At 40.5% G+C, this 27,943-nt stretch overlaps 3 protein-coding genes across 5 annotated transcripts; 2 read left to right on the forward strand and 1 right to left on the reverse strand.

Moving 5' to 3' along the window:
* The first annotated feature begins 965 nt into the window (after window positions 1-965).
* LOC116314977 (B-cell receptor CD22-like) lies at window positions 966-6,994 on the forward strand. Of its 2 annotated transcripts, none has more exons than XM_031733127.2 (11): window positions 966-988; window positions 1,073-1,127; window positions 1,242-1,580; window positions 1,656-1,880; window positions 2,552-2,830; window positions 4,018-4,308; window positions 4,491-4,566; window positions 5,161-5,191; window positions 5,353-5,514; window positions 5,601-5,710; window positions 6,036-6,994. In XM_031733127.2, exons 2-11 carry the CDS (start codon window positions 1,088-1,090, stop codon window positions 6,094-6,096), a joined length of 1,614 nt encoding a protein of 537 aa, XP_031588987.2. In that variant the 5' UTR covers window positions 966-988; window positions 1,073-1,087; the 3' UTR covers window positions 6,097-6,994. The 2 variants fall into 2 exon arrangements, with proteins under 2 accessions (XP_031588987.2, XP_031588986.2); XM_031733126.2 differs by having other exon boundaries at window positions 968-988; window positions 4,488-4,566.
* hpn (hepsin) lies at window positions 6,747-27,552 on the reverse strand. The gene is made up of 13 exons (XM_031733128.2): window positions 27,352-27,552; window positions 25,593-25,737; window positions 18,368-18,475; window positions 18,148-18,189; window positions 17,387-17,516; window positions 17,181-17,300; window positions 16,951-16,991; window positions 16,503-16,668; window positions 15,994-16,184; window positions 15,109-15,204; window positions 14,683-14,825; window positions 14,335-14,499; window positions 6,747-8,271 (listed from the first exon to the last, which is right to left on the reverse strand). Exons 2-13 carry the CDS (start codon window positions 25,627-25,629, stop codon window positions 8,227-8,229), a joined length of 1,284 nt encoding a protein of 427 aa, XP_031588988.1. The 5' UTR covers window positions 25,630-25,737; window positions 27,352-27,552; the 3' UTR covers window positions 6,747-8,226.
* LOC116314980 (uncharacterized protein C14orf93) lies at window positions 9,666-12,998 on the forward strand. 2 transcript variants are annotated; one of them, XM_039619291.1, is made up of 7 exons: window positions 9,666-10,041; window positions 10,228-10,289; window positions 10,454-10,551; window positions 10,639-10,757; window positions 10,888-11,205; window positions 11,285-11,369; window positions 11,464-11,553. In XM_039619291.1, exons 1-6 carry the CDS (start codon window positions 9,763-9,765, stop codon window positions 11,318-11,320), a joined length of 912 nt encoding a protein of 303 aa, XP_039475225.1. In that variant the 5' UTR covers window positions 9,666-9,762; the 3' UTR covers window positions 11,321-11,369; window positions 11,464-11,553. The 2 variants fall into 2 exon arrangements, with proteins under 2 accessions (XP_039475225.1, XP_031588989.2); XM_031733129.2 differs by having other exon boundaries at window positions 9,667-10,041; window positions 11,311-11,369; window positions 11,464-12,998.
* Window positions 27,553-27,943: the final 391 nt, after the last annotated feature.

The raw sequence follows: 27,943 nt of genomic DNA on the forward strand, positions 1-27,943 counted from the left end.
CTTCAAACTTTCAAAGTTACCTATAAATGTGTCACTAATGCGCTGTTTGTAACATTTCCTTTCTTTTGCAGCAATTGCAATATTCAGTGGGGCAATGTGTCCAGAAAAGGCAACATTAAGAAACCAGTCATGACAAATAATGATGTTGTAATCATCCTGTTGGACGCACGATATAAAAGTACCTTAATAATGCCTTAGTTAAATACAGCGGAGAGGAGACGAAATCACATGGTGATTGTTCCTTTGAGAACAGGCTCTTCCTGTTCATGGACACCAACCACAGTGCACAGCATAATTCACTTGTGTTGGATACAAGTACCACAAACCAAAAATCCATTGCTTTTGATACTTAAGGTTAAACGCCTGCGAGATCAAAAACACAAAACAATCCAATGCTACAGCGTTAGAGTGACAGTTGCACACAGATCACAAGTATCACATGAAAACATATTAAGACGATCATAGCGCTGCACTTTGAGCAAAAAATATCTATGAAGACACCGGCGGGTTCTCCAGTTTTATTTAAACAGGCCGGTAGCCCCACCTGGTGGAAAAGCCCTTCCTACATCCTTGACTCCTTCCCTCGGCAAAAAAGGAGAGGAGATGGGACAGCGGGCATTCAACAAATGAGAAATCCTTAATTAAGAACAGTCATTTTAAAGTGATGTTAGTCAAAGTCAGAGTTGATCATCTTAAATAAATAAAACATCTTCATTAGTTGTAAGCTGTATCAATAAGTTGTCTTTTTTAAAATAAAACGATTAGATAATGCTCTGTTTACCAGAGTATGGAAACATTTTAATAGGTTAATTATAAATTTCAATCTTTGTGTTGATATCCGTTTTTAAAAATATGAAACTATAACTTTACATAATCAGTCTTAAAGTGTGACATTAGAGGAAGCAACGAAAGGACATGTTCCCACTTCTGCTTTTTGCACCACAAAAATGAAGAATGTGTAAAGCAATAAGCCACTTTGCTTCAGCTGGTGAGTACTTCTGATCACGCACTCATGGTTTCTTTATTTTTGGGGACAGTTGGTGTATAGTGACCTGTGTCATGATTGTTGCAGGTAAAACTTCAAATAATGGAAAGCTGGAGCCTGATCATTCTGGTAATAACGCCAGGTGAGTAGATGTATTTTTTTAATCTAATAAAGAGGATATGTGATGACTAAAATGGAACTGCAGTGCTAATTCTGGAAATACATTTTTCTTCATTTTCTGCATTTTTGTCCAAAGGTGTCTGGAGTGGAGACTGGAGTGTGACGTCTGAAAATCAGTGCGCTTTGAAAGGAACATCAGTATTGATCAACTGCAAATATGACTACCCTTTAGGTCACTTCATTACTTCTGTCAGCTGGTTTAAAAAGTTATATGCATCTGGCAAATGGAGACTTTTTCCTCTTGATAAACTTCCTTTAACTCCGGACCACTTTAAATATTTGGGAAACTACCGCGGCGACTGCAGTCTGAAGGTCAATGATGTACAATACGCTGATGAAGGAGCTTACTATTTTCGTTTTACCACAAAACTCAACAGATGGATGAGCATAAAACCGACGTACTTGTCTGTGGGAGGTAACGACTAATTACGAGAACATTTCTGTTTCGATGATTTTAGCAAACATTTATAGATTTATGTTTCTTTATCAGAGCTGACCACTGTCATCGAGCCAAGCACTGTGACAGAGGGAGGTCGTGTCGGGATGACCTGTATGTCAGGCTGTCCTGAGCCTAAAGACATTGTCTGGTTCAGAGATGGGCAACCTGTATCAAATCCAGTCTTCCAGGCCAGGAGCGAGGATGCTGGGAAATACTACTGTGCAGTCCGTGGACAGGAATCAGTCAGATCTGCACCTGTGGCTCTGAATGTTCAATGTGAGTAGAGGGTTAAGAAAGCATACCACAAAACTCAAGTTACAGGCTCCACTCTAATCACGTGTTACATTATGTCAGAGAGGTGAGCTGGAGTCCACAATACCCCAGACTTGTAACTGAAGCAGAAGCTCTCATATGATTAACTTTATTATATATGACTGTGTTTTTCTTTATGTCTCCTGTGACGAAGACCAATTGTTAGAGGAGTACACTTGAATCTCATCACAGTATTTCAATAACCATGATCATGTGAATTATTAGAATCATTTTTGGACAATCGTGTCCAGAAATTGGCTCAAGTTGTCCCTTTTACATATCCTCACTTGGACATCACAATATATCACCTTTACTCTGGGGAATTAGGAGGTTAAAGGCTGCTTGAAGTTTGATCTGAGTGTGAAATGTCACATAAGGTCAGATATAGATATGTTTTATCCAGCATGAGCACCATTGTTGTGGCCCGTGCCGATGAGATAAGAAACAGCAGGTTGAGGAGTTTTTCTGTGGTTTTTAAAAATAGTTTTAAAAATAGGAAAGGGGAAGTAAAATACTGAAATCTTCCTGTATTGTATTTTATTTTTGTTGCATGCATTGACACTTTTAATGACTCCATCATTACGATCAGGATTTATCATCCATGTGGCTACACTTCCTTATCTTCTCTAAAACAGATGCACCCAGAGAAGTGACACTATCAGTGAGTCCATGGGGAGACATCCGCAGTGGAGGGACAGCGACTTTGACCTGCAGCAGCGATGCCAACCCCCCTGTGGCACACAGCGGATACAGCCTGTATAAGGATGGACAGCTTATCAGTTCTGGGCAGAATTACGTCATCGCTGACATCCTGCCCAGCGACAGAGGATGGTACTACTGCCAGGCATGGAATAACATCAGTTGGACGGGCATCGACTTGATCAACTCGACTGAGGTTCACCTTGACATTAAATGTGAGTGTGTCTGGTTACTTGGAAGCTATCTAGGAGGGCAATTAGACACATGATCATGAGTACGTGTCAGACATTTCAAAGGCAATCCTCAACTGATTGATATCACAACTTCCTGACTTTTATGATTGCTACAGTCTGTCTGTTTGCTGTCACAATGTGTCAAAAAGTTCAGTCTGGAGACACTGTGTTAAAGTTCACAGCCGGAGGAAGTGATATTAAAATATCCATGCTGATTAATCATTTTTTAAATTTTTACAGAAAAGCACACATATGTCATCTAACTGGTTTTACCATCAACTTAAAAAGGAAATTTTCTAACACCTGATTATTCACAAGCTAACAGGTTCTTGAGTGTTGTCAATAGGGAGAAGAGACTGATGAATGAATGGACCAGAAACACATTTTTAAAAAATCTAATTGTTGCAGTCTAACGTGACCCCCTTAGACTGCTTTTTAGTGTTTAAGTGGGTTTTTTTCATCTTAGTTATCGGTTCTGTCACTAGTTAGCAAACATAAACTAATGTAAGTCTGCTAGCCCCAACCAACCAACAACAACAACAAAAAACAGTTCTAAAAACTTTTATTTTAAACATTTATTTCCTAAATCCAGCTTCACAGAAAAAGTTAAATCTATAACAGTTTTTTTAGACTAAGGCTTCATGGTCCAAATTAGTCTTACATGTCCACTTTAATTTAGAGATCATTTCTGGAAGACAAAGTCTGTCCTGTCCTAACAAATACATGATGAAATTAGAGTTTAACTGCTTTTACGGTTTATTCATTCAAAAAATTAATCTTGCTTGGTATAAACTGAATGTTTACCAATCAAGTTGATTTCACTTGACAAGATTCCATCAAATTTAACATTTTACACCAAAGTTAGGCATCAAAATTAGATGCAAGAGTTACATGCAACCAAATTAGTTAAAGTCAGCAGCTTTTGTGTGTGTGTGTGTGTGGGGGGGGGGGGGGTCATCCTTTTTTTTTTATCTTAAAAGTGTATCTCTTCTGTTTTTATTAGGAAGACAAGACAGTGCATTTAAATTTAATTATTTTAGTTGTAATGAGTCTCTTCAGATTTAGCACACAAAAAAAGAAAAGGTTGTGAACAGCTGATCACTGATCACCATTTTTCCTGTCTTTTTAAAACAAATCTGTTAACAATCGTGATGTTTGGGCTTTTTCAGACCCTCCAATGAACATTTCCATTTCAGTGGATCCACAGCTGTTTGATGAGGGCAGCAGTGTCAATCTGACCTGCAGCAGTGTGGCTAACCCCGCAGCAGACAGCTACACATGGTACAAAATGGTCGACTCTGACGCCACCAGCTCCATGCTGCAGGTGGGCTCAGGGCAGCTCCTCTCCCTTCCCTCTGTGGAAGACTCCCACAGTGGAGTGTACCTCTGCAAGGTCAGGAACAGTCTCGGGGAGGGCAACTCAACTCAAGTGCTGCTGTCTATGCAGAGAAAGGAGAATGGTAGGAGCCACTACTTACAGATGCTTGTTGTATCCTCAAAAGGCAATCTGTGCAAAATACCACAACCTCTTAATCTGATATGAAAAATAAATCTCAAGTTGCCTCTATTCCTTCATTGAAATTTATCGAGCTGATCGATTTTATGTTATTTCCAAGCTGACTGTGCGTTTTCCCCTCAGAAGGGCAGTCCCTCCCAGTCTTGGCTGGAATTGGAGTTTCTCTTCTTGTGACACTAGTGGTGGCACTTCTTCTGTTCCGGTGAGTCAGTAAGAGATGGAGAGTGAGGCTTTAGTGAGGCTGACTCATGTCATTTTTTGCACTTAACCACTGACTTACATGTGCATATTTGTTATGTCACTCTATTTCTTTTTGTTTCACGTGTTGCAGAACTTTTAAAAATGTGTCTTACCTAATGCTGTAATGAGTGTTAACATGCACCGTGTGTGTCATCTGAATTTCCATTCTGCTGCTGCCAGTTTTAACACATCAGTCACTGCAGCATATTTCTACACTGACAGTCGGTATCTTGGTGTTTAGTAGGGAGGGGAGCATTCATTGCTAAGGTCCATATCAGCACAGAAGGCCAGTATTATACATAAAACAACTTCCATGGATTCTTTATAGATTGTGTCTGTAAATGTTGTTAGTTTTGATATATTAAGAAACTCCTAGAAGGCAGTATTTTAGCATGTTAACTGCCTGTGTTTGCCAGTATTACATAACAGCTTCCCTTAAACATTAGGAAACGTGACTGAGCAACGAAGAACGTTCTGTTCTGGCTTGAGTTTGCACAACTTTTGACATATTTAACTCTTGATTTATTTATTTTTTTAAATTTTGTTGTCATGGCAGGAAGAAACAGAAGACCAGCGCAGACAAGAAAGTGAGTACATGCCAAAAAAAAACTTTAAATAAGCCATATCTGTCAGTTACACACAGGTTTGGGAAGTATCTCGCTGAAGAGCATCCACACACACACACAAACACACACACAAGACCAAATATTCTAGTGGAGTGATGATTGTGATGTGTCCACTCTGGCAGAGAGTGTTTGGCTCCAGGCTCATCAGAACAAGATCAAGATCTTCAGCCGCCGAAGATCCACCTGACACCATTTACGCCAACATCCACCCGCTTCCATCCTCGACTCCCTCTGTCCCTCCTCAGGTCATTTCTACTGCTTCACAGAGGAGCTCACACCGGGATGTAAGTCATGATCCACAGTCATGACTGTTCAGCATCTCTGCTAAACACAACACACTCATATTACGTCAACTTCTTCTTTCTCTTAGGATACCACTTCTTATGAAGATGAGGTTACCTATTCCATGGTGACCATCAGGCCCAAAGACTCCAGTTTTCCACATCACCTGAACTCCAACAGCCTGCCACAGCACTCCTGGTATGCTTACTCTCCAAACTCTGACATGTTCACACACGTCTCCAACTAAAGTAAAATAACTGAAATCATCACAGATAAAAAATTAAGATTTATCTTTATAACAATGGCTGAAGCCTGCACATTCCTAGAAACGTTACTAAAGGAGACACGACCACGAAACGTTACTAAAGGAGACACGACCACGCTCCATGATAACAAAACTGATCTTAAACTGCCTCAGTGTTGCTATCAGTGTGTCATCATAAAGGTTATCACAGAAGTGGCACCTGACACGGCTTCAGACTGAGTCCCAACCACACTGTTCATTCCACTGTTTTCTCCTCAGGTCCGAAGCAAGAGAAAACAACGACTCTGCGATCTACGCCTCTGTGGTTAAATCCAGCTGAGTCTCTGCATTTTGTCATGTGCCCTCTTCCTCTCAAGAAAATGATCAAGTTCAAAGCACAGTGTACAGTCATCTTAAGGCAAACCTGTTTTCAGGAGTGTTAAAATGTTTGAAAACTAAATGTTTTTTATTTAAATAACTTTAATTATTTATAGCAATCATGTTGTTGCACTGTTTATGTTGTAAAAACACAACTGATCAAATTAATAGAAAGTAAAATTTAAAAAATGTATGTTTTAAAGGATAGCAGGGAGAAAAAAATCCTAACACTGCACATTTCTATCATTCCATCAGCTAAGAGATAATCAGACTGATTCAGCTTGTTAATTAATTTGTTAACGGGATTGATTAATATATTATAAACAGATATGAGTCACAATTTTAGCAGACAGGGAGAAGGAAATTAGCTTTTTAGGATTTTTTTCAAGAATACTTTACCATTTAGAGTCAGGCAAAGTGTGACTTTCTCAAGAAACATCACAAACTAATCCAGGTCTTGACATTCTTCCTGTGGGTGCAGGGGTGTACGCTGTGCAGTGGCAGAGTACTTGTGTTATTTCTGTTGTCTGAGTTACTGTAAAGCTGCTCTGTACAGTTATTTTATTTAGCTGAACAATTAAATGAATGAACAATGAATATTGGTACAAGATGCCTGTGGCCAATTAAAGCTTTATTTCAATACAACACTCAATGCAACAATTACATTTTACAATATTTATAGTATGCACATCATAAATCCTGTAAGTGTAAAACAATTTTATTCCACATGGTGGTGCTAAATAGTAACTATTAGACTGAACAGACTTGATTGAACTGCAGTACGTCCTGCTCGGTAAAATCTGTTTACAAGTCAATCTTACCACTGACGCCTACATCATAATAAATTTTGATGTTCTTGATGTAGAATATCGACTCATTTATTTGGATCATGTATGAATTCAATTTTCAGCAGCCACTACAATAAGTAAGAACATAACCAAGATATACAGTAATGTGTGTGCGTATATGTGTGTAGGAGGAATAAAACCAGTTAATGTGATGGGACACCTTTAGCATTTGAAAGTTGAAAGTCACAAGTCGAAGTATAAAAGTCTGCAAAGTACATATTTAATAAGAACATGATTATAGTCGGTATTGCACTGTTGGCTCTTCAGATCAGCGAGTCTTTTAGACATGTGTAAAATGTCACAAATAAACATCTACATAAACAAGACACTGACTAATATTTACAAGGCAACAACAAAAAACAGACTGATTTTAACAGTAATCTGTATGATTTATTATTATTTTTATTATAAAAAAGTAAAGCTACTGCATATAAAAAGATATGGCGTGTATCACACACGTACAGGTTGAACTGTAAATAACTGTTGTGAGTTTTAAGTTTAAAAAACAGAAACTCCAGGATTTCTCTACATGTTAATTAGCACTAATCTCTATTTATCTGTTAAGACCAAAGTACTTTAGGTATTTAGTACTAATTGATGATGCAGTGTGCACTCACTGCGGCTTGCTGAGTAGAAGGCTGCAGGAAGACCAACACTGAAGAAAGTGACTTGTGTGGGGCGAACAAATAAAATCTCCACATAAAGAAGAATTTCCTAAAATGAGGCTTGAAATTACATCATCTTCAAACAGACCTGAGCTATTCTAAATCTTATAAGTCTGCAATTAACTCATGTTGTATTTATAGGTTTACTTCTGGTAACTTTTTTTTTTTTTTACACAGAAATACAAAGAAAATTGTGTCAGAAAAATAATGTAGTTTACAAACTGTAGTGGTTCTGATAACTGCAGTGAATCAGTAAGCTGACCACTTGAAATCCTCATGTCTGGGCTCTGTCTGTGTATCCCTGCAAAGACATAAGCCTCTATTAACATTTGATAATATGTACGGTATGAATATGAAGGTGTGACTGTGTCCAGACTTTTCACTCTACAGTAAAGGCTCAGAGAGTTGTTAAAATCCTCGGAAAAAATGTTTCAGTGAGAAGGGAAGCCTTGACAAGAGGGGAACATCACAGCCTTGTTTCCCCCTGTCGTAGCACCTATGTAGTCACAGTATCACTTATGGGGACTGTCCATTTTGTCATCCAAGAGTGGAAAAAGCAGAAACATGAAAGCAGGAATCTCATGTCCGTGCCATTTTATGAACACCGGGTGAGTTTTGATAGTTCTGAGGAAAGACAAAAGCAGAATTGAACATGTTATAACAGGATGAAATTCTTAATTGTATCATTCTATTAATCTTAAAACATATAACATTTGATTTAATCTGTATGCCTGTTTGACTCAATATTCAGCAACCCATCCAAATCATTAACTTCAGGTCTTCTCATGAATTTTATGGGCACAGGTATATAACCAACCCCTGAGACATGCAGACTGCTTCGACAAACATTTGTGAAAAAATGAGTCGCTCTCAGGAGCTCAATATAACACTAAATATTCCACAGTTAACTGTTAGTGGTATTATAACAAAGTGGAAGTGATTGAAAACAACAGCAACTCGGTTCGGTGAAGGGGGGATTATGGTGTGGGATTGTTTTTCAGGAATTGGGCTCAGCGCCTTAGTTCCAGCGAAAGGAAACCTTAATGCTTCAACATAAAGAGACATTTTAGACAATTTCATGCTCCCAACGTTGTGGAAACAGTTTGCGGATGACCCCTCCCTGTTTCAACATGACTATACACAAAGCAAGGTCCATAAAGACATGGATGAATGAGTTTAGTGTGGAAGACCTTGACTGGCCTGCACAGAGTCCTGACCTCAACCTTGCACAACACCTCTGGGATGAATTGCTGCAGAGACTGCTAGCCAGGCCTTCTCGTCCAACATCAGGGTCTGACCTCACGAATTGTGCAGGCTCATCAGGCCAGGCGGTGTTTTTCCAGTCTTCTGATGTCCAGTTTTGACGAGCCTGTGTAGTCTCATTTTCCATTCTTAGCTGACAGGAGTGACACCTGGTGTGGCTTTCTGCTGCTGTAGCGTGTCTGCTGCAGGGTTTGATGAGCAGTGCATTCAGAGATGCTCTTCTGCATACCTCTGTTGTAACAGGCCATTGCCTTCCTATCAGTTTGTCCACTCTGATGTTTTCTTGAACTTCAGCAGGTTATGCTGCCCAACATACGTAAACAGCACCATTGCATTTCTGTTATTATTAGAAGACAATAAAATTCAAGTAATACAGTGAAACACTAAAAAGAACACCACAACATGAAAGTAGGGGTTTTGAAGTAAGCAGCACAGTGAATTGCAGCAGAGGTGCAGGTTGAGATCAGGAATTTGTACGCAGCACATAAAATCAGGAACTGCTGGGAATCTATGTTGAGCTTGAATTTCTGTTAGTTTTGCATTTCAGAGAAGCTTGGCACCACCCAGGTAAGGTGGAGGCTTTCACACGCAAATGAAAATGCTGCCAGTTATCAAAATGCAAACGAGGTTGGGGGGCGGGGGGCGCCACACCGGCCGGGAGTACCTGTGACCTTAACCTCGCATATAATTGGATGAGGTTTCCATGTGACCAGAATCTTGCAAGTGATTGGAGCAACCTCGCGAAGAGCATCTCTTATTACCATATGAGCATGTTATTCTCCGCCTGGTGAGAAGTTGTCAGACTGGGTAGATTTAGGACAGCGTGTGTTGGCGGCTTGGATTTTCCGTGCAATGCCGGGACGTCGTTTCTCTTCCATCGCTCTGGGAACTCCTCCGCACAGACCGGGGCTTGCTGCTCCGGACAGCAGAGACCACAAACTGCTCACTGCTGTGAGCGGGCTGTCTCGTCAGCTGGCTCGGTTTGCTGCTGATGTGAATGAGCAACTAACAGCGGTAAACGCAAAACTGCACTCCATAGACGAGAGGATGACCGCTTTAGAAGAAGTAGTGAACTCCCGCGCTTGTGTGGAGGAGAAGAGGAAAAGACGGGCGCACAATCCCAAGATTGCGGTATGTATGTGTGCATGTATGCGGCGTGTGCGTTAAGGAGGCAGAGGAGAGCCGCACAAACACCCCGAGCAGGAGAAGCAGAGAGAAGCCACTGCTAACTCTAAACGATTAGCACATCTGACAAGCTGTGAACAGCTGGATGAGAGCGTTTGTTCATAAAGTCAATCACGGTGTTTTATTTTGTAGGAGGCGGTGCGTCGTTTTCATAACGCCAAGGGAAATCGCAAGCGCTACAATCCTGAAGAAGGGTGAGATATTATGTCGTGTTAGTTTTAAGGGCTGTGTAATTCCAGCTGTATATATACACACACACACACACACACACACACACACACACACACACACACACATATATATATATATATATATATATATATGTGATCGCTGACGTGTAAACATCTGGATTTCGCAGACTGAGCTCGCCTCACAATGAGGCAGTCACGTCTCATTTGGTCCAAGCTCTGGCTGAAAGTCCGGATTTGCACAGCGTGGCTAGAGATGCCATTCTCTGTAAGCACTGTTTGTACTTTACTCTTTTACTGTAGCTTTGTCTGTTTCCAGGTTTAAGTTTGTAACATGCTCGTTTAATGGTTCCAGCTGCCTGTAAAACATACTATGAGACCATACGCAGGAATTTCCGCTACAGCCAGCCGGACCTTGCAGCCCAGGCTGAAGCCATGAAGACTGCAGCCCGCAGCCGTCAGAGGAGGAAAAGGGTAAAGTTATCTGATGTGATTTAAACTTACTGGCAGTACTACTGCACTGTTTTTCAGTCACATTTGTGCACAAACTGTCACCACACAGATGTTGCACATCCACAACTGTATGTACTGCCTCTGCTTACAGCTGCTGGAAGCCAGGCAGGGAGTCCTCAGTGCAGATGAACTGGACTTCTGGAGGGGTGTAACAATTGATATGATGTCCGATGAGGAGGATGGCGCTGTTGAGGGGGTGGCTGGGTGGATTGTTAGGCCTCCTTCCTTTCGAAGCAAAGAACTCACTGATCTGTGTGCGACTCTTCAGGCTAGATTGGAAGCTAATCCAAAATACACAGCTACACATCACAGACGTCTGCATATTGGACCAGATTCAGACAGAAATCCTCCAAACGCATACGACCCAGACGCAGCAAAGAAACATTTCAAAGAGCATCTTATCCCCAAGGTTGGGTGATGGTTTTATTAACTACTGAGTATCACTCAAACTTCCTTATAGAATACAGATTAAAAAGAAAATAATCCAGTTTGTGTCTTGGTGTGTTTTTTATAGAGAGCTATGAATCATCACAACTTTGAGAACAACTGCACTAGTTACAAAGCTGAAGAACTGTAAGTTTAAAAACAAAGGCGTGAGACACATTCTTCTCTTTAAATTGAATACCTGCTGCATGTTTTATGATGTATTTGCTTTGTGTTTTGACAGACTGAGCTCGCCCGATGACACAGACATGTCTCCTCTGGACGAAGCTCTAGCTGAAAGTCCAGAACATCACAGCGTGGATAATGAGATCCTCCGTGTGACTGTGGCCTAATGAAACGAATTAAATCTCTGACCGAATGTCACCTCAAGTCAATCTCCACACTACCACTGACCTGTATACACACATCAGGCGAGACTAGAAACTAATCCTAAGTGCACATCTGCATATTGGACCACGTTTGGACAGAATGTTACCATACACATAAAACTCAGAAGCAGCAAATGACATTTTGATGCTCCAGGTAGGGGCAATATTTTGGAGGTTTTTCTAAACGTATTTATACCAAACATTATATTTTATATTGTACACTTTATCCTTGGTCTCTTATAACTGTCTCAGACTACATAAATGACTGACTGACGGATGAGATTAGGCAGTTATAAAATCATACAATCTTGGCTTTTCCAGTCAAGAGTTTATCAAAGTTTTGATCAGTGGTTGCCAGTTTAGAGTTCTAGTCAGTGACTTAACCTTAATGATTTGGGGCCATCAAGGATACGTTGCTGACTAGAACAGCAGAGCTGATATTAAAAGGAAATGCTCTCTTGAACTGGCCCTGAGGCTCTCTATCACAGTATGACATGAAGCTGATGTACAGCGGTCCATTCTTTCCTTTTAGCGCCTCAATTTTTCCTCTCAGGAGATCATGAAGCCTCTGAGATACAGCAGTAGTTTTCTTTTCACAGTTGACATAGGATGACAGGCAAGTCCATTACAAAGCTGCGGGAAATCAATGTCTTTCCAAACCTGCTGCCAGTTTGAAATTAACCCGACAAACATATTGTTGGGTTCCGGAAAATCGTGAAGAAACAGAAGGAACCAGCAGGATTTAACCAAGAACTTTGTGGCAATGTTCAGGCATCAACATGGTTCAATGGTGGTCACATCCTAGAGACCGCTATGAGGACTGCTGTCTACATGTTGTAGCTGATTATGGTCATACATGACGGGCCTGTGGACTACTCTTGTTAGTGCTGTTATTGCCAGCAGCAGAGAAGAGCAAAGTTAAAACATAGAAAGAGCAGAAGTGAAATAGTGTCTATTGTGTCTGTTCTTTTCATGCTTTATGTTTTTGATATGTCTCTCACGCTACTCTCGTTTGTGGTGAACACCACTGTTCCAGACCACTTTTCAACCAGTCAACGTTCAATTACATGGAGGGTCCATGGAGGACTGCACATATTCATGTTTGCAATAGTTGCATACCCCTTTCCCTAGTCAAATACCTAAACGCAGTAACATAAAACAGGTTTTTAACTGCTGCACCACTGTGCCACTCCATGAAACAAACAAAGTGAGATAATGTGAGTGAGTGCACCTGCATCATGGTTTTAATTGACTGTTGTTTTAAGTTTTATGCTTGCCTATTTATTCAAGTTGACTTTGCTCTTTATTGTGTTTTCGCACGCGTGTGTGTGTGTGTGTATGAGATCATTTTGATGGTGCTATAAAAATATACTTTATTATTACTAACTGATCCAGTAGTTACAGCTGTATTTGCATATTTGCACTTTCTGCTCACAGGAAACATAAATATATAGTCTTGGGTGTAACTGCAGATTTACAGGCCTGAGGATGTCAGAAGTTAACCCACCAGTCCGTAGGTCTGGGAACATTATTACCACAAGTACTCGCTTGTCTGCCTTCATATGCATAAGAGCTTGAGTGACATCCCATTCTTAAGCCATAGGGTTTAATATGATGTTGGCCCACCCTTTGCAACTCTTCTGGGAAGGCTTTCCACAGGGTCTAGGAGCGTGTTTATGGGAATTTTTGGCTATTCTTCCAGAAACACATTTATGAGGTCAGACACTGATGTTGGACGAGAAGGCCTGGCTCACAGTCTCCACTCTAATTCATCCCAGAGGTGTTCTGTCGGGTTGAGGTCAGGACTCTGTGCACGCCAGTCAAGTTCTTCCACACTAAACTCGCTCATCCATGTCTTTATGGACATCACTTTGTGCACTGGTGCAGATTCATATTGGAACAGGAAGGGGCCATCCCCAACTGTTCCCAGAAAGCTGGGAGCATGAAATTGTCCGAAATGTCTCGGTATGCTGAAGCATTAAGGTTTCCTTTCACTAGAACTAAGAAGTTCAGCCCAATTCCTGAAAAACAACCCAGCACCATAATCTCTCCCCCAAAGAGAGTTGCCATTGTTTCCCAATCACTTCCATATTGTTATAATATCACTAACAGCTGACTGTGGAATATTTCATAGAGAGGGATTTTCACAACTGGAGTTGCTGCACAGGTGGAACCCTACCACAATAAAACACTGGAATTCACTGAGCTCCTGAGAGCGACTCATTCTTTCACAGATATTTGTAGAAGAAGTCTGCATGCCTCATGGCTTGGTTTACACACCTGTGGCCATAAAAGTAGAATCATTGACACCTGAAGTCAATGATTTCTATCAGCAATATAGTAGCAATACAAATGTAAATCGGGAATGTGTCGTCCAGAGGCCTCTGAAAAGTCTTTTTGACACAGACTTATGAATATGAAGGTGTTCCTTAAGCCTGTATAACAGTGGATCAGTATGACAAATCACAAGTGATTTTTCTTGGTGGCTTCTTCCAGTGACAGAGTGAGCGAATGTAGTCACTCCTTTTCAGATGCTAATTAGATGTGTTCACACTTCCAACCCCATCCCCTGCAAGTGATTCACTCTCGCACAGGTGAACATCACATGCTGCAAACAACTAAGACCGAAAGTGCTGGGACACAAGGAGATTTGGCTGAGTGGACGGGGCTGCACAGACAGTTTTTCATGCAGTGTCTGATGAAATGAAAAATGGCAGGACTCTTACCCTCATGGCTGAGGATATCCAGGGCAGAAATCGGGACACTCTGGTGTAGACACCAGGTTTCTTGGACATGGCACAGCCAGTTCCCCAGCTCACTACTCCTAGCAGACGATATCGAGTGGTCTTGGATAAGCAGTCTTCAGCCACAAAGGGTCCACCACTATCTCCCTAAAACAACAGACACACACTCACATTTTAACTACCCATGGGCAAATATAAGAGAAAATCACATGCATGACACTGAGATAACATCAAACCAGTAAGTATGCCAATTTATATTCATGCCAGTAAAAGAAGGACTTATCAGACTAAACAAAAGTAGACAGAAATGCTGCATGGGAACAATCTGACCTGACAGGCATCAGTGCCTCCTTTCTCATAGCCAGCACAGAACATACTAGTAGTGATCTGATTGTCGTAGTAGTCAGGAGCATTGCAGACGGCGTCACTGATGATGGGGACATTGGCTTCCTGTAGAACATCTGCTAGATGGCCTATAGTTTAGAATTATCAAAAAATTAAATATGAGCAATTTTTTTGTGTTTTTACCTGAATATAAACAGTCACGTATGAATAGTTGTTATCTGCAGTTGTCACAACTCAGTCATGCTACTGAAACCTTTCCCATTATGCATATGTTATTGTTATTTGGTGCACCGCAGTATTCATGCAAATACAAAACATGTTTAAATACAAAAACAACGACTGAATGCAAGAAGACGACATTCTGTAGAAATATTACTAATTTTATCAATAACTAATGTAACGTATACTCACCATAGTACCCTACATTTCCCCAGCCTGTCACTGTTCCCATCTGTCCATCTATCAGCCTTTGGCCATATGCAGGCAGGCAAACGGGCTGGATGTATTCTACACACGAAGACAAATATGAAACACAAATAAATATTTATTAACAAAACAAATGCATACATTTAATGAAGATCGCAGGCAGTTGATTTTGTCACATTTCATTAACTCCTGTCACCCCCTGAAGAAGGCCAGCCTTTCCTACCTTCCCTCTTACTTGATTCCCCAAAACCCCTCAGCTGTTCCCCTTTCCTTCATGCTTGCTTGTTGACATCACCCAAAGTGTTTCCATCTTTTTTTTTCTTTTTTTGCAGTTCTAAATTTCGAACACTAGATGTCAGACATGATGTACTGAAACAACACTTACAGTAAATGACAGCACGGAAATGTAACAGTATCTGATGCACTTCATCTGCTTTCTGCAGTATTTCTCAATCAGAGTAACTGAAGTGTTCACTTCAGTGCCTATCATCACATTAAATTTTAAAACCTTAATCATTAATTTTTTCATATTTCAGAATTTTGAGTGAGTTGATTGATACTTTTTCCAGTATTTATTCAGTATAAATACTGTTTATGCTCTGATATTTATTTTCTTTCTTGTAACTTGTAACTAATTGATTGCACTACTTCTAGTTTTATCACATTACCAAATTGTATATATATGTTTTTAAAATATGTCAAATATTCTGCACATAGTGCTTGAAAAGTTTAAGTTTTAGTGTCACCTTAAAGCATCAGAAACAACCAATAGTTGCATTTTTTTTATCCTGACATAACTATGTTGGATCAAACTTAGCAAAGAAGTTACTGAAAGCAGGCACATTTTGATGATGTGCAAATGTGTCCTACCATTGAAAGTGAGAGGCTGAGTGAGGGCCAGGACAGCGATGTCTCTGCTGTTGTCGTCAATGTTAGCATCGACAAAGGGCAGGTAGCTGCTGTGGTAAACAATGGTCTTCACCTCTGCTACATTGGCATTGACAGGCTTATTGTAGATGGAGCCCAACAGCACACGCCAGCGATTAACAAAGCGATACCGCCTAGCATTAGAAGAGCAAAAATAGGAGAAGCTGTGATGTAGTTTTTTTTATGCACACAAACATCTAAATTTCCATTCAAACACTACGTTAAACAAAACCGAGCAGCCAGAGCAGTCTGATGATTGTCGCTATGTGCCGAGGGCAAAATACACACACAGCTGTGTTGAAAATGAACTTTTCATAGAAGTAAAATTACAATTTCATTCAAACTGTCCGTACAAATTTAATCAAACTTTCATGTATGCCTTAGATTTTCCAAAAAGCTACAACAATCCATCAAGCTGTTGTTTCTGTGTAAAATCTATCTGTTTCACTTACTCTGGGAAACAATGAGCTGCAGAAACAATCCAGCGGTCTGAGATAATGGATCCTCCACACTGATGAACACCATCGTACTGCAAACTGACTTGCCAAGGCCAGCTACCGTGCCTCGCGTCCACACCACCCACTATACGGTCTGCCGCAAAACTACGTCTGCCGCAGTCTGGTGTAAGATAGTAACGGTGAGGAAAAAGATAAGTTACTTTATAAACTCTAGTTGAAAGACTGATATATTATGGACAAGAAATCAATGAGAGTAGCACCATTTAAAAAAGTAAACAAAGCAATAGCTTAATAAATACATGTGAGATTAGCAGAAAGAAGACAAGAACAGACCGTGTGTGGGAGCTCTACACACCGGGGTGAAAACAGTGTTGGTGTTGGGTGTCGGTGTATAAAGTGGGCCAGTGTGTCAGACAGAATGAGTGGAGATCTGCGATCTTACCTTGGCACAACAGTGTGAGAACTTCCCGGCTTTCACAGTCACTGAAACAAAGACGGACAGAGTTAGTAACAGCCTGACACAGAAAACATCCAAAAGCTGAAGTCAGTGTTCGGCTGTCCTCTATGTTAACAGAGAAGACGAGTGAAAGAAGAGACAGGAAGAGCAACAGAGAGGACAGTGTAGTAGAAGGGCAGACTGCTGAGAGACAGCCACTCAGGTGTATGCGTTACCATGGATACAATGAGTCTTTGATTTTCTTGCCATAGCTGAGCTCTTCCTGTCTGACGCAGAAGAAGTCTCCAGCATCGCCGCTGGCCTCTGACGCAGCTGTGACTGAGTAATTCACCACGCTGAAACAAGCACGCACACACATTAGTCCCGAGGATGACAGTGTGTCACACTGAAACACTGAGTTACAACTGTGAAATTATCGCACCTGACAAATCCCACTTCTTCACAGCTGATGCTAGCTAGCAGTTCATCAGCTGGGGAGGAACACACCTGACGCCACCTCCTGTGAGTGGAGTCGAAGACTCTGAGATGCTGGTCAGGTGAATTTACCTGAACTGTGGGGAGTTATAAGAGCTACATTTAAAACTACTGGTCCAATAGCACATACTCCTGTAATGTAGTTTAATGATATGTACAGGGGTGCACATAAGTGGTCCGCAGGTGCGCATTCGCTGTCAAAATAAAAGACGCGCACCAGATAAGAAGTTGCAATGCGCGTTTGCGTACATAAGATTTTCTGGAGGAGGACAGACATTTGTTTAGAACTCTTAAAGATGTCGAAGAAGCAAGCTCCTTTAACCAATTACTTTGGTGTTCCTCCACCTCTAAAGAAATGTCAGAAGGAGTCCGAACCCCAAAAGAAGCGCGTATTCTCGGAGAAGTGGTTGCAGGAAGTGAGCTGGCTTCAAACAAATGATGAACGCACAGAGATGTGGTGCAGAATATGCCGTGAAAATCCCACACTAGCGGACAAAAACAGTGCCTTTTATATGTACGCAAACGCGCGTTGCAACTTCTTATCTAGTGCGCGTATTTTATTACGACAGCAATGCGCACCTGCGGACCACTTATGTGCACCCCTGGATATGTATTTATATAGATATATATATTTTTGACGGTATCAATATTTAAAGAATGAAGAAAAAAGAAAGAGAGACATACATTCAAAGCCACCAGTTGACTCACCATCATACTGTTCTATGTCTTCCTCCATTGTGCAATATGTAACTACAAAGTGTAATAAAAACAGCACATCAGTTTGATCTGTTACAGCAAACAATGAAAGCATTTGCATCATCAGACAGAGCACACATTATCACCTGCTTGAAATATCAACAATGACAGACTATGTTCGTCAACACTTTTGAACCAAATGTGTGTAGGTGTGCGAGAACTGCAGTCTGACCTACGGCCCAAACGGCTGCTCCAATGGCTCCCAAGGTCATCAGCGTTACACACACTCCAATTACCCGACAGGGGGTCAGTACACAGGTCAGAGAGATGCCCCTGCTCCCTGCGCACACACATTTGCAGACACACAAACAAGCATACATAAGATAGCAGAGGATAATATAAAAGCCTCTTTGCACAGCAACACACTGACAATCACAAAAGCTCGCATGCTAACAAGCATGTGCAACACTCCAGCTTTTAACGTTACATAACACACCAACAAATACACTTTGCAGAAACGATGATGAAATCTAAAAGAGTAAATAGTGAGCTGAACTAGGTGTGTAGTTGCTGTGTAGTTCACTTTTTTACTTTCCAGCTGCCCTTCAAAACCTCACAGAGATGGCTCAAGCCCCAGTGAGAGCAGACACACAGCACATTCCCTGGCACAAACTGAAAAGTACAAGTGACACTGACTGATCAATAGTCTAAAGTCTACCATTTCTCCACCAAGCAAGAACAAACTCTTCAACTATGATATAGTGCCAAAGCTGTCCTGAGTGCACGTACTGTCTGTTTGTGTTGCACTTGCACTGGGGCGTCGCTCTCAGTGTTTCCCTTCCTGTCTGCTTTTCTCTGCTGTGAGAACAGCTCGTCAACTTGACCTTGAGTAATTACCCATTTTTATTGCACACACGTGATGGACTGAAAACCTAACAGCATTACAGCATTTTAGTATGCCAGTCTCAGCTTCCTGGTATTGTGTCGGGTTGCTCACTGTCATGATCTACAACTCTTTGGTCTGCAGTTTGTTGTAACAGTTTCATAAGTCCTGTTCTTGCTTTGACAAGTTCGTTAAACTTCACTCAAATAATAATAAAGAAACTCGATAACTGTCAGTCTGCCATGCAATCCCTTATCGTGAAACATACGTCTCCTCCTGTCTCTTTCCACTACCAACCATTTACACAAACCCACTGTCGTTACAATCTTCATCAAGGTTATAACTATAACAGCACATATAAAATCAGGTGACTTGCAGCTTCCAATCTTTACTACTGTACTTCCACTTCTCCTCCTCCTTCATGTCCTTGGCAACCACAGTGATACAAGTATAAATAAAATACCCAACCACACTGACTATATCAACTTATATTTCACTTATGATATACTTAAGCACACCAGCATTAGTATAGTTATTAAGTGACCTGCTCAGATTGGCCATGGAAACTTATGGAAATACTAAACTGTCATATGTCAAGTATGGTACGGTAGTGTCTTTACCTTATAGTGTAAAGAACCTTAAAATGTACTCCTGAATTTAATAATAAAACACAAATTAATTACTCCAGAACACCGCATTCTAGCCTCAGCTATGTGAACAAGTGTTTAAAAATATTGCTGGTCATTTCATGTTCAAGTCTTTTTAATAAAGACAGGAATACAGAAATCTAAGCTCATTTTAGATCATGGAAACAGATGCAAAGATACCTACATCTTGTTGTCAGAAGTTTACACACACTCATCACGGGCATCGTGATTCGAGACTTTCCATTAATTTCCTTGACCATTCTTTTCCAAAGTGGAATGACTGTACAGCATACGTCTTTAAAGTATTTAAAAAACAAGAATTTGAACAATTTATTTTGGATTTTCTCAAATCCACACAGCATCAGGAGCTGAATATATACCCCCACTAATATTAGTTATGTTTGAGGTCAGGGCTTTGAAAAAGCCATTCCAGAAGCTTAACATTACTATACTTTGTACATTCCTAAACCCCTTTTGATGTGTGGTGGGATCCTTGTGCTGTTGGACTATCCAGTTGTGTCCTGGTTTCAACCATCTAGCTAATACTTTGAGGTGAAGAACCTGGAGGCAGTCCATCTTCATTCTTTCATCACTTTGTACAATGTATCAGTACCACTGGCAGCAGAACAGCAATGATGCTCCCACCACCATAACTGACAGCTCATACATTTTTCTTAGGTTTGAAAGCCTCAAATTTTCACCCTCAAACAAATTTATTGTCATTTTGGCCAAATAGTTCAATCTTTGTCTCATCTGATCATAAAATGTTTTGTCCAGAAAGCATTTGGCTGTAAATTTCGAGCTTGAAGATGTCAATTTTAGAGCAGGGACTTCTTGCTCAGCACCGACTGACACAGTGATGACATATCAGAATAACTTGTACTTACATGCAATTGTTTAAACTGAAGATCCTGTACTCCGTAGCAGTTGAGAAATGGCCCATTAAGTGTCTGGAATGAACTTCCAGATCTTAATCCTATTGAAAATCTGTGTACTGTGCTTAAAGGCCAGGTCAATGCCAGGAAACCAACCAACTCTTCTGCTGTGAAGAGTGGTCGAATATCCAGCCAGAATTATGCCAAAGCTTGTTTATGACTGTAAAAAGCATCTGGTCAAGGTGCACGCTGCTAATAGACATTTAATCAATATTAGTGGGAGTCTGTGTAACTCCAAAATAAATTCAAACTTGTGCACTCAATTCTTGTTTTTTAAGTCATTAAAGATGTATGCTGTATAATCGTTGCACTTTTAAAAGAGAACAGTTCATAACAAAGGCCAGAAATTACCATGACATTCCCTAAACATGATAACCATTTCAAGATGTCTGAGTAATGAGTGCACTTTCAACAATATGTCTCATTTTTCTGCATATTTTTAGTCTTTACACGTCAGCCTGGCTCCTTTGCTTGACTACCTCACTTTGATGTAGTATGGCAGATGATGGATAAACCTAATGATACTTCAGAACACTAGTTTGGATAAATTAACAGTTTAGACAATCTGTCTTATGATGTGACTCATTCTTAATAACAGTGAACAGTATGAAAATTATGCCTGTGTCCTCTGCAATTTTCAAACTGCAAATCCATCAAAGGACCCTTTGGTGGGCCGGTTCTGACCTACAGAGAGCATGCCTGCCATCTGTGGCTCAGACACACTGAGACGGCCTAGGCATGTAACTGAAACAAACATGATCAGGTAATTTTAAAGGGTTCTTAAATGGTTTTCTTATTAGATCTACTCCCCATCAGCCTTCCTGCACCATGCGTACTGACTTTATGTGGATTTTCTGTCCATTATGTGATCAGCAGAAGTATAACAGCAAAATTAAAACAATCTTTTGCATTTGCATTAAAAAGAAAATATAGTGAGACTGTTCGGTTCCACAGTTGCTGAATTTTTATGTTGTTATCAAGAAATGTGATAGCTGTGTAGACTTGCTGATCCAGGGACCTTAACCTTCTACTCTGCTAACTCCTCACACTGCACAACATAACCTCTCCCTGACTAACTCTACCTGTACACAGATCCCTGTAAACTCCCTACGTCTTTCTTGCCTCCTCCCTCTCTTCTCTTTGTACCTTTTTCTTCTCCTCCTCCCATTCCATACCTGTCCTCTCCTCCACCTCTCCTGTCCTCAGGCTTCCCATCCAGCTAAATAATGGTGTTATTGTTCCTTGAAACTGTGAGTAACAGCTGTGACCCAAAGGTCAGAAGGAGATGGTGAAGATACAGAGGTATAGAGATGTATGATTAAGCTTAACGACCCATGTTTGCTCTTTCACATTTTCTTTCCACCATACCTCAGCTCTAACAAAAATATGCCAAAAAGCTATTTTTGGCTGTTCTCTTTTCAAACAGAAATGTTGTTGGTTTTAACATCAGATGTCCTTCTTGGCACAACCCCAAAGGGATTTCTGGATAGAACCACTACACTACTGCTGCTTTAATACACTGCAGCCCTGAACATTGATAGACATCCAACAGAGACGTGAGAACAAAAAATGTCTAATAAACAAGGTATACCCCTCCATCTTCCTATTACAAACTCCATGTGATGGCCAGCTGAGCCCGATCAAGAAGCTAGAGTAACTGTCTAGAGAATTCACAGCAAACAAGTGGGCATAGTGTTTCCTGCCACCTGCACACTCCAGCCATCAACACCCACACATAAACCAAATGTATTTGAAGAAATGACAAACCATCATATAGACTTGTAGTGTAGCTACATGTAATCATATGCTACATGTGAATAAAGGTCACTTTCTAACTGTTTCTCTCTCCAGTCTACCCAGTTTACATGTGAAACATCTTTAGACTGGTGCCACTCACCCTTGTTGTTCCTCATATTGGCCGTTCCTTCTTGTTTCCAGCTATACTCCCCCACATGCCATTTTCCTAATCACAAAGCAGGCCAGAACAAGCTCTCCATTGTGTCTACCTCTACCTGAGACCCACTTTTCTCTTGTGTGTGTGGGTATACATATCAATGTGTGTATTATGAGGCAGGGCTTCCTGAAATCTCTGTGGTCTTATAGTCGATGATTGGATTAAAATAGTTAATGTTCCTATAAAGCACTGAGTGTAGTCCATATGAATGATATTAGGAATATATGCTACCCTGAAAGAACACACTAGCACATCCTGTTCATTTAACTTGACAGCTAACCAAAACATAAAAGCTACTAACAAAAGTTTTTACAAGATACAAAGTCTGAGCCCTGAGCTCTTGCTAACAACAAGCTTAGTCAACAAAAACATTTTAGTTAGTACGTATTAGCATCATCACTGTTTTGGTGTAATTTTACCATGAAGTCCAAATTTAGAGCTGCTACAATGTGTGTCTGGATAGACTGTTGCCATGGTTTGTTGTCTTTATGGTAAATAAGGGTAAGAATGAATCATAATATAGTACATGACCAATCCACAGAGAGACGTGCAGATCATCCACAAACTCATTTTATAGTTTCCAATGTCTGTTCTCAATCATGAGTCACATGTTAGTCATTCTGTGGGATGTTGGACGTTATACTTTTAACGACGCATGTAGCATCTGACTGCTGGTTAAAAAGCAACAGCTGCGCACCAGATGACAAGTTAAGCCTCCTTAAACCAAGTTAAAAAACACAAAAACACCACACCACATGACTACTGTCATGTTAACACAGTGCATTTTATGATACACTATACTGCCAAAAGTATTCACTCATCTGCCTTCACATGCACATGAATTTAAGAGACATCCCATTCTTAATCAATAATGAAGAATTTAATTTAATATGTCAGCCCACCCTTTGCAGCTATAACAGCTTCACCTTGTCTCAGAAGGCTTTCAACAAGGTTTGTAAGTGTATTTATGGGACCATTCTTCCAGAAATACATTTCTGAGGGGAGAGACTGATGTTGGGTGAGAAGGTCTGGCTCACAGTCTGTGCTCTAATTCATCCGAAAGGTGTTCTGTCGGGTTGAGGTCAGGACTCTGTGCAGGCCAGTCAAGTTCTTCCACGCTAAACTCGCTCATCCATGTCTTTATGGACCTTGCTTACAGAAAAAATTCTGATAATTCATTTCTTTATTTTGCTGTGAACCTATTGTAAAAAGAAAATAAATAAAAAATAACAAATGGGGGTGGGACTTTTATCAGAAGGAAAAACTATAAAACCTATTTAAAATACAGTTAAAGTCAAAAATATCTGCCCTCCGTCACATTTTTAAAAGCTGTCCAGTGGGCCGGATTGCAGTCTGGCCAGTTTCAGCCCCCCTGCCTTATGTTTCACACCCCTGTGCTATGCTAATGTTTATTAGGTCTGCTGACCTTCTCCATTCCTTACTGCATTGTCAGCATCTAATGTATCATCCTTTATCCTCTAAGCAGCAACATTTGGACATGGCGAAACCAGGAAGATCAGATATTTATGTAACTGGTCCATCAAAGCAGGTCTGATCTTGCTTCAACAAACACATCCCCTCCCATATAAATAGGAAAAAGGTTTAAGGGGTTTGCAAAATGAACAGAGGAATGTCCATCATCAAGTAAGCCTAGGTGTGGTACAGTAGGAGTGGGATAATAACAGTACAGGAGCAGAAAGAGACCTCACACACAGCTGAAGTTACAACACAAGCTATGAGTCATACATGTAGCGGTCATTATCACACTGGACTAAAAATAAACACATACACAGGAAATATTAATCTGATTAGACAGACACACTAACATATGAGAAGAGTGTGCATACACGCATGTGCATATTTCCTTTTCTTTACTTGTTCACACTTACATGGTATATAATCATGTAGCGGTTAAGACAAACACAGATTGCCTCTGAAAGCTGATGACGTACCACCTAATCTTAGCTCAGACAAAAACAAAATTAGCCACAACATATGTGACACACCTAAGCTGAAGCGTGTTTTCCATATAATTATACACAGGAAAGACGCAGCCTGTGTTTGGGTGGACGCCGTTTCTGTGAGGCATTAGTGGTTCGCAAACCCATGCTGAAACACGGAGAGTAAATTACAGCAAAGCCTTGCTGAAGGAGAAGAACAGAGGAAGATGTGGAAATCATTTTAAGGGAAACTTCAAACTATCGGATTCAATGCTGGAAAGCTGTCCCTCATGTAAGGTAAGGAAAGCAACTTATAACTAGCACATTTAATAGAGATAAAAACAGTGTTAAAGTACTGTTTTAGGATTAAAATGACAAGTGCTCTTGAAAGGTCATGTATTTATCTGCACATCACAAACAGAATGTCACAGTTCATACTGACACAAGTGCCTTTCAGCAACAATATGGCAAATAATCTAATCTTTCCTTCCATAAATTACAGTCAAGTCATTTGCAGCCATAAAACTGTATAAAACTGTGCCACATCACATTTTAGCTAATACCAAAAGACAGCAGGACGTGGATTCTCTGGTTTCTTTTTAATGTTGGTTTTCCCTGATGCTGTTGGAATAAAACAGGAGAACTAAGGTTACAGTGAGTAGTTAGTTTACGATTGCCAAGGGATGATGTTGTTATTGCAATTAGTATATTGTGTTACAGTTTACCGTGCTAGTGTGTAAAGGACTTTGACGTATCAGATTTCTACCTGGGTTGGGTGCTTAATCTTATTGTAAGAGAAAAACATTAGCCAGTTCAAGTATATGTTTTTCACCCTAAAAGAAACTCAAAAATAAATCCAGTGACTATCATAGAGGCAGCCAGCCAGCTTTGCAAAAAGCAGTTAATGGTTAACTGTCATGTGGACTGATGTCTCTTCCCAAACACAGAAAGTAGGCAGCATGGGCTGCAGCATGACCACCGCAGCATTTCAATCTTCAGATATGTGTGCATCCATGCATGTGTGTGTGTGTGTGTGCATGTGTGAGAAAGGCAGGGGGTAAGACAGCAAAGACTTGTGTATTTTTTATGCGCACTCACCCATCTTTCCTTCAGTCACAACTTTTTCAGCATACATTTGTGCACAATAGGAAGCTACAGTCGACAGCGGCAGTTTCTTCCTTTCTTTCCCTGTCTCCTTGACTCCTCGGGGCAGATGGTCCAAGCCCTTGGTGCTCCCTTTTGTCTGGCAGCATGACATTGAAAGTATTGTGTAAAAAAGATAAAAAATCAATACAGCAGGTAGTATAATATTGTACTATAGTCTATCTTCAGGCAGAAACAATTCACTCAAAACCTGCTTTGATAAAATCATCTTTTATGATCTCTAAAACATCTGATCTTTATATTTTCTTTATATTTTCAATTAATTCCTGAAACTCTGAGACGTTACAGCAGCTGTTAGTCACTGACTTTGTTTAATTCAGAGGATGTATGTCTATCCTCTATACCCAAGACCTGCACCCCTCCAGACTTTCCAACAAGTTCCTGTTACATTGTGCTTGACTATGAATTACACCCTCACTTGCCACTTTATTAGGTACACCTTGCTAGTACCAGATTAAATTCACCTTTGCTCAGTTCGTACTAAGGTGCCCAAAATGTGCCAAAAAAGATCATCCACATCATTATACCACCACTATCGACCAGAAAATATAAAACAAGGCAGGATGGATTCATGCAACACCAAATTCTTCAACAGAAATCGAGAATCATCAGTCCAGATAAGGTTTTTTCCAGTCTCCTATTATCCAGCTTTAGATTACAGCACACAGGATAAGCCTGTGTGAATTGAAGTCTTGATTTCCTGTTATTAGCTGATAGCAGTGGCATCCAGTGCGGTCTTCTGCTGATATAACCAATCTGCCTCAAGATTTGACAAGCTCTGTGTTTGGAGATGCTCTTCTGCATACCTTGATTGTAATGTGTGGTTATCAGAGCTGCTGTTTCCTTCCTATCAGTTCAAAGCAGTCTGGTCATTCTCCTCTGACCTCTGACATGAACACGGTATTTTTTCTCACAGAACTGTCACTCACTGGATATTTTCTACTTTTCTGACAATTCCCAGCAAACCCTGGAGATAGTTGAGTTGGAAAATCCAAGCAGATCAGCAGTTTCTGAAATACTCATATCAGTCCATCTGGCATCAACAACAATCTACGTTCAAAGTCACTTAAATCCTTCCTCTTCTCCAATCTGATGCTCGGTTTGAACTTCAGCAGGTCGTGTTGACCATGTCTGCATGCCTAAATGCATCGATTTCCTGCCAAGGACCTAAAACTGTGGCTAGTGAGTATAATTACATGTGCATAATAACAAATAAGTGGATGATGATTATTTAAAAATTAGTTACAATATTTGCTGCTTTTGAAAAAGCACAACATAAAGTCAAATGAGATCACTGAGATCAGAAGATCTCATTTAAAGTAATGTATCCTGGCTGTATAAAAGTCTATTACATTGCCATTCTATACATCACAATGTAAAAACTGTGCTGTAACGTTTGAAAAGCCTATAAATGTGTTTGTTTTTAGGCTAATATCTGCAGTGAGTATTGGAGCCTAATTTAAACCGCTGAGAGTCACTGAATAAACAGGTTAAACAGACCAAAGGGCGTTTTAAAAAGCTCGCCATATAAACTTTACATAATTAAAATATCACAGTCTGCCAACTTTACTAGACTATGTCAAATAACTTTAGCAAGGTTAACTCCTTAAGGAGAAAACGAAATGAGCGTGATTGCTAATTTACAACAGGGCTTAAAGACACTATTCAAATCGCCTTCCAGACAATGACTCACCTGTCTGTCTTCCTCAGCTACAGGTGGAGCCTTTCGCTTTAAAAAGATGTAAAAACCAAAAGAAGGCCCTTAAAACCTCTAATAGAAAGAAATTGTATAGCAATTTTAAACGCCAACACGGATAAATCCCAAACTTTCCGAGCTTTTCCCAAGTAAATCCTTTCCCCCCCTTTTTTGCTCCCTCCACAGGTTACTGACCCCAACAAAGAAGAAGAAGAAAAAAGTAAATAGCCGTTTTCAGCTCTTCCTGTCAACCAAAACCACCAGAGCTCGCTTCTAACTGGAGAGAGAGGAACATTTGGGCGAATTAAAACAAACTTTTAGTTTCGTCGCACTTTGCGTGTGTGTGCTGTAGTCGTCCTGCGAGCGGTCATCTGCGCACAAGAGAGGGGCACGAGTGACGTCAGCACACGTTTCTGAGTGGACAAACCGAGCGCGAGGGCTCTCTCGGGACCCCTACAGACCTGCCGCAGCTCAACACACCGACATATAAACACAGCCTCACTGAGACAAACACTGTCAGCTGTTATTTTGTATATTATATTGAACACGTTGACCTCACTGTCACTGAGTCAGCAGACGCATGCAGTAT

This window comes from Oreochromis aureus, linkage group 11 (assembly GCF_013358895.1).
Source record: "Oreochromis aureus strain Israel breed Guangdong linkage group 11, ZZ_aureus, whole genome shotgun sequence".
Taxonomy (NCBI): Eukaryota; Metazoa; Chordata; class Actinopteri; order Cichliformes; family Cichlidae; genus Oreochromis; species Oreochromis aureus.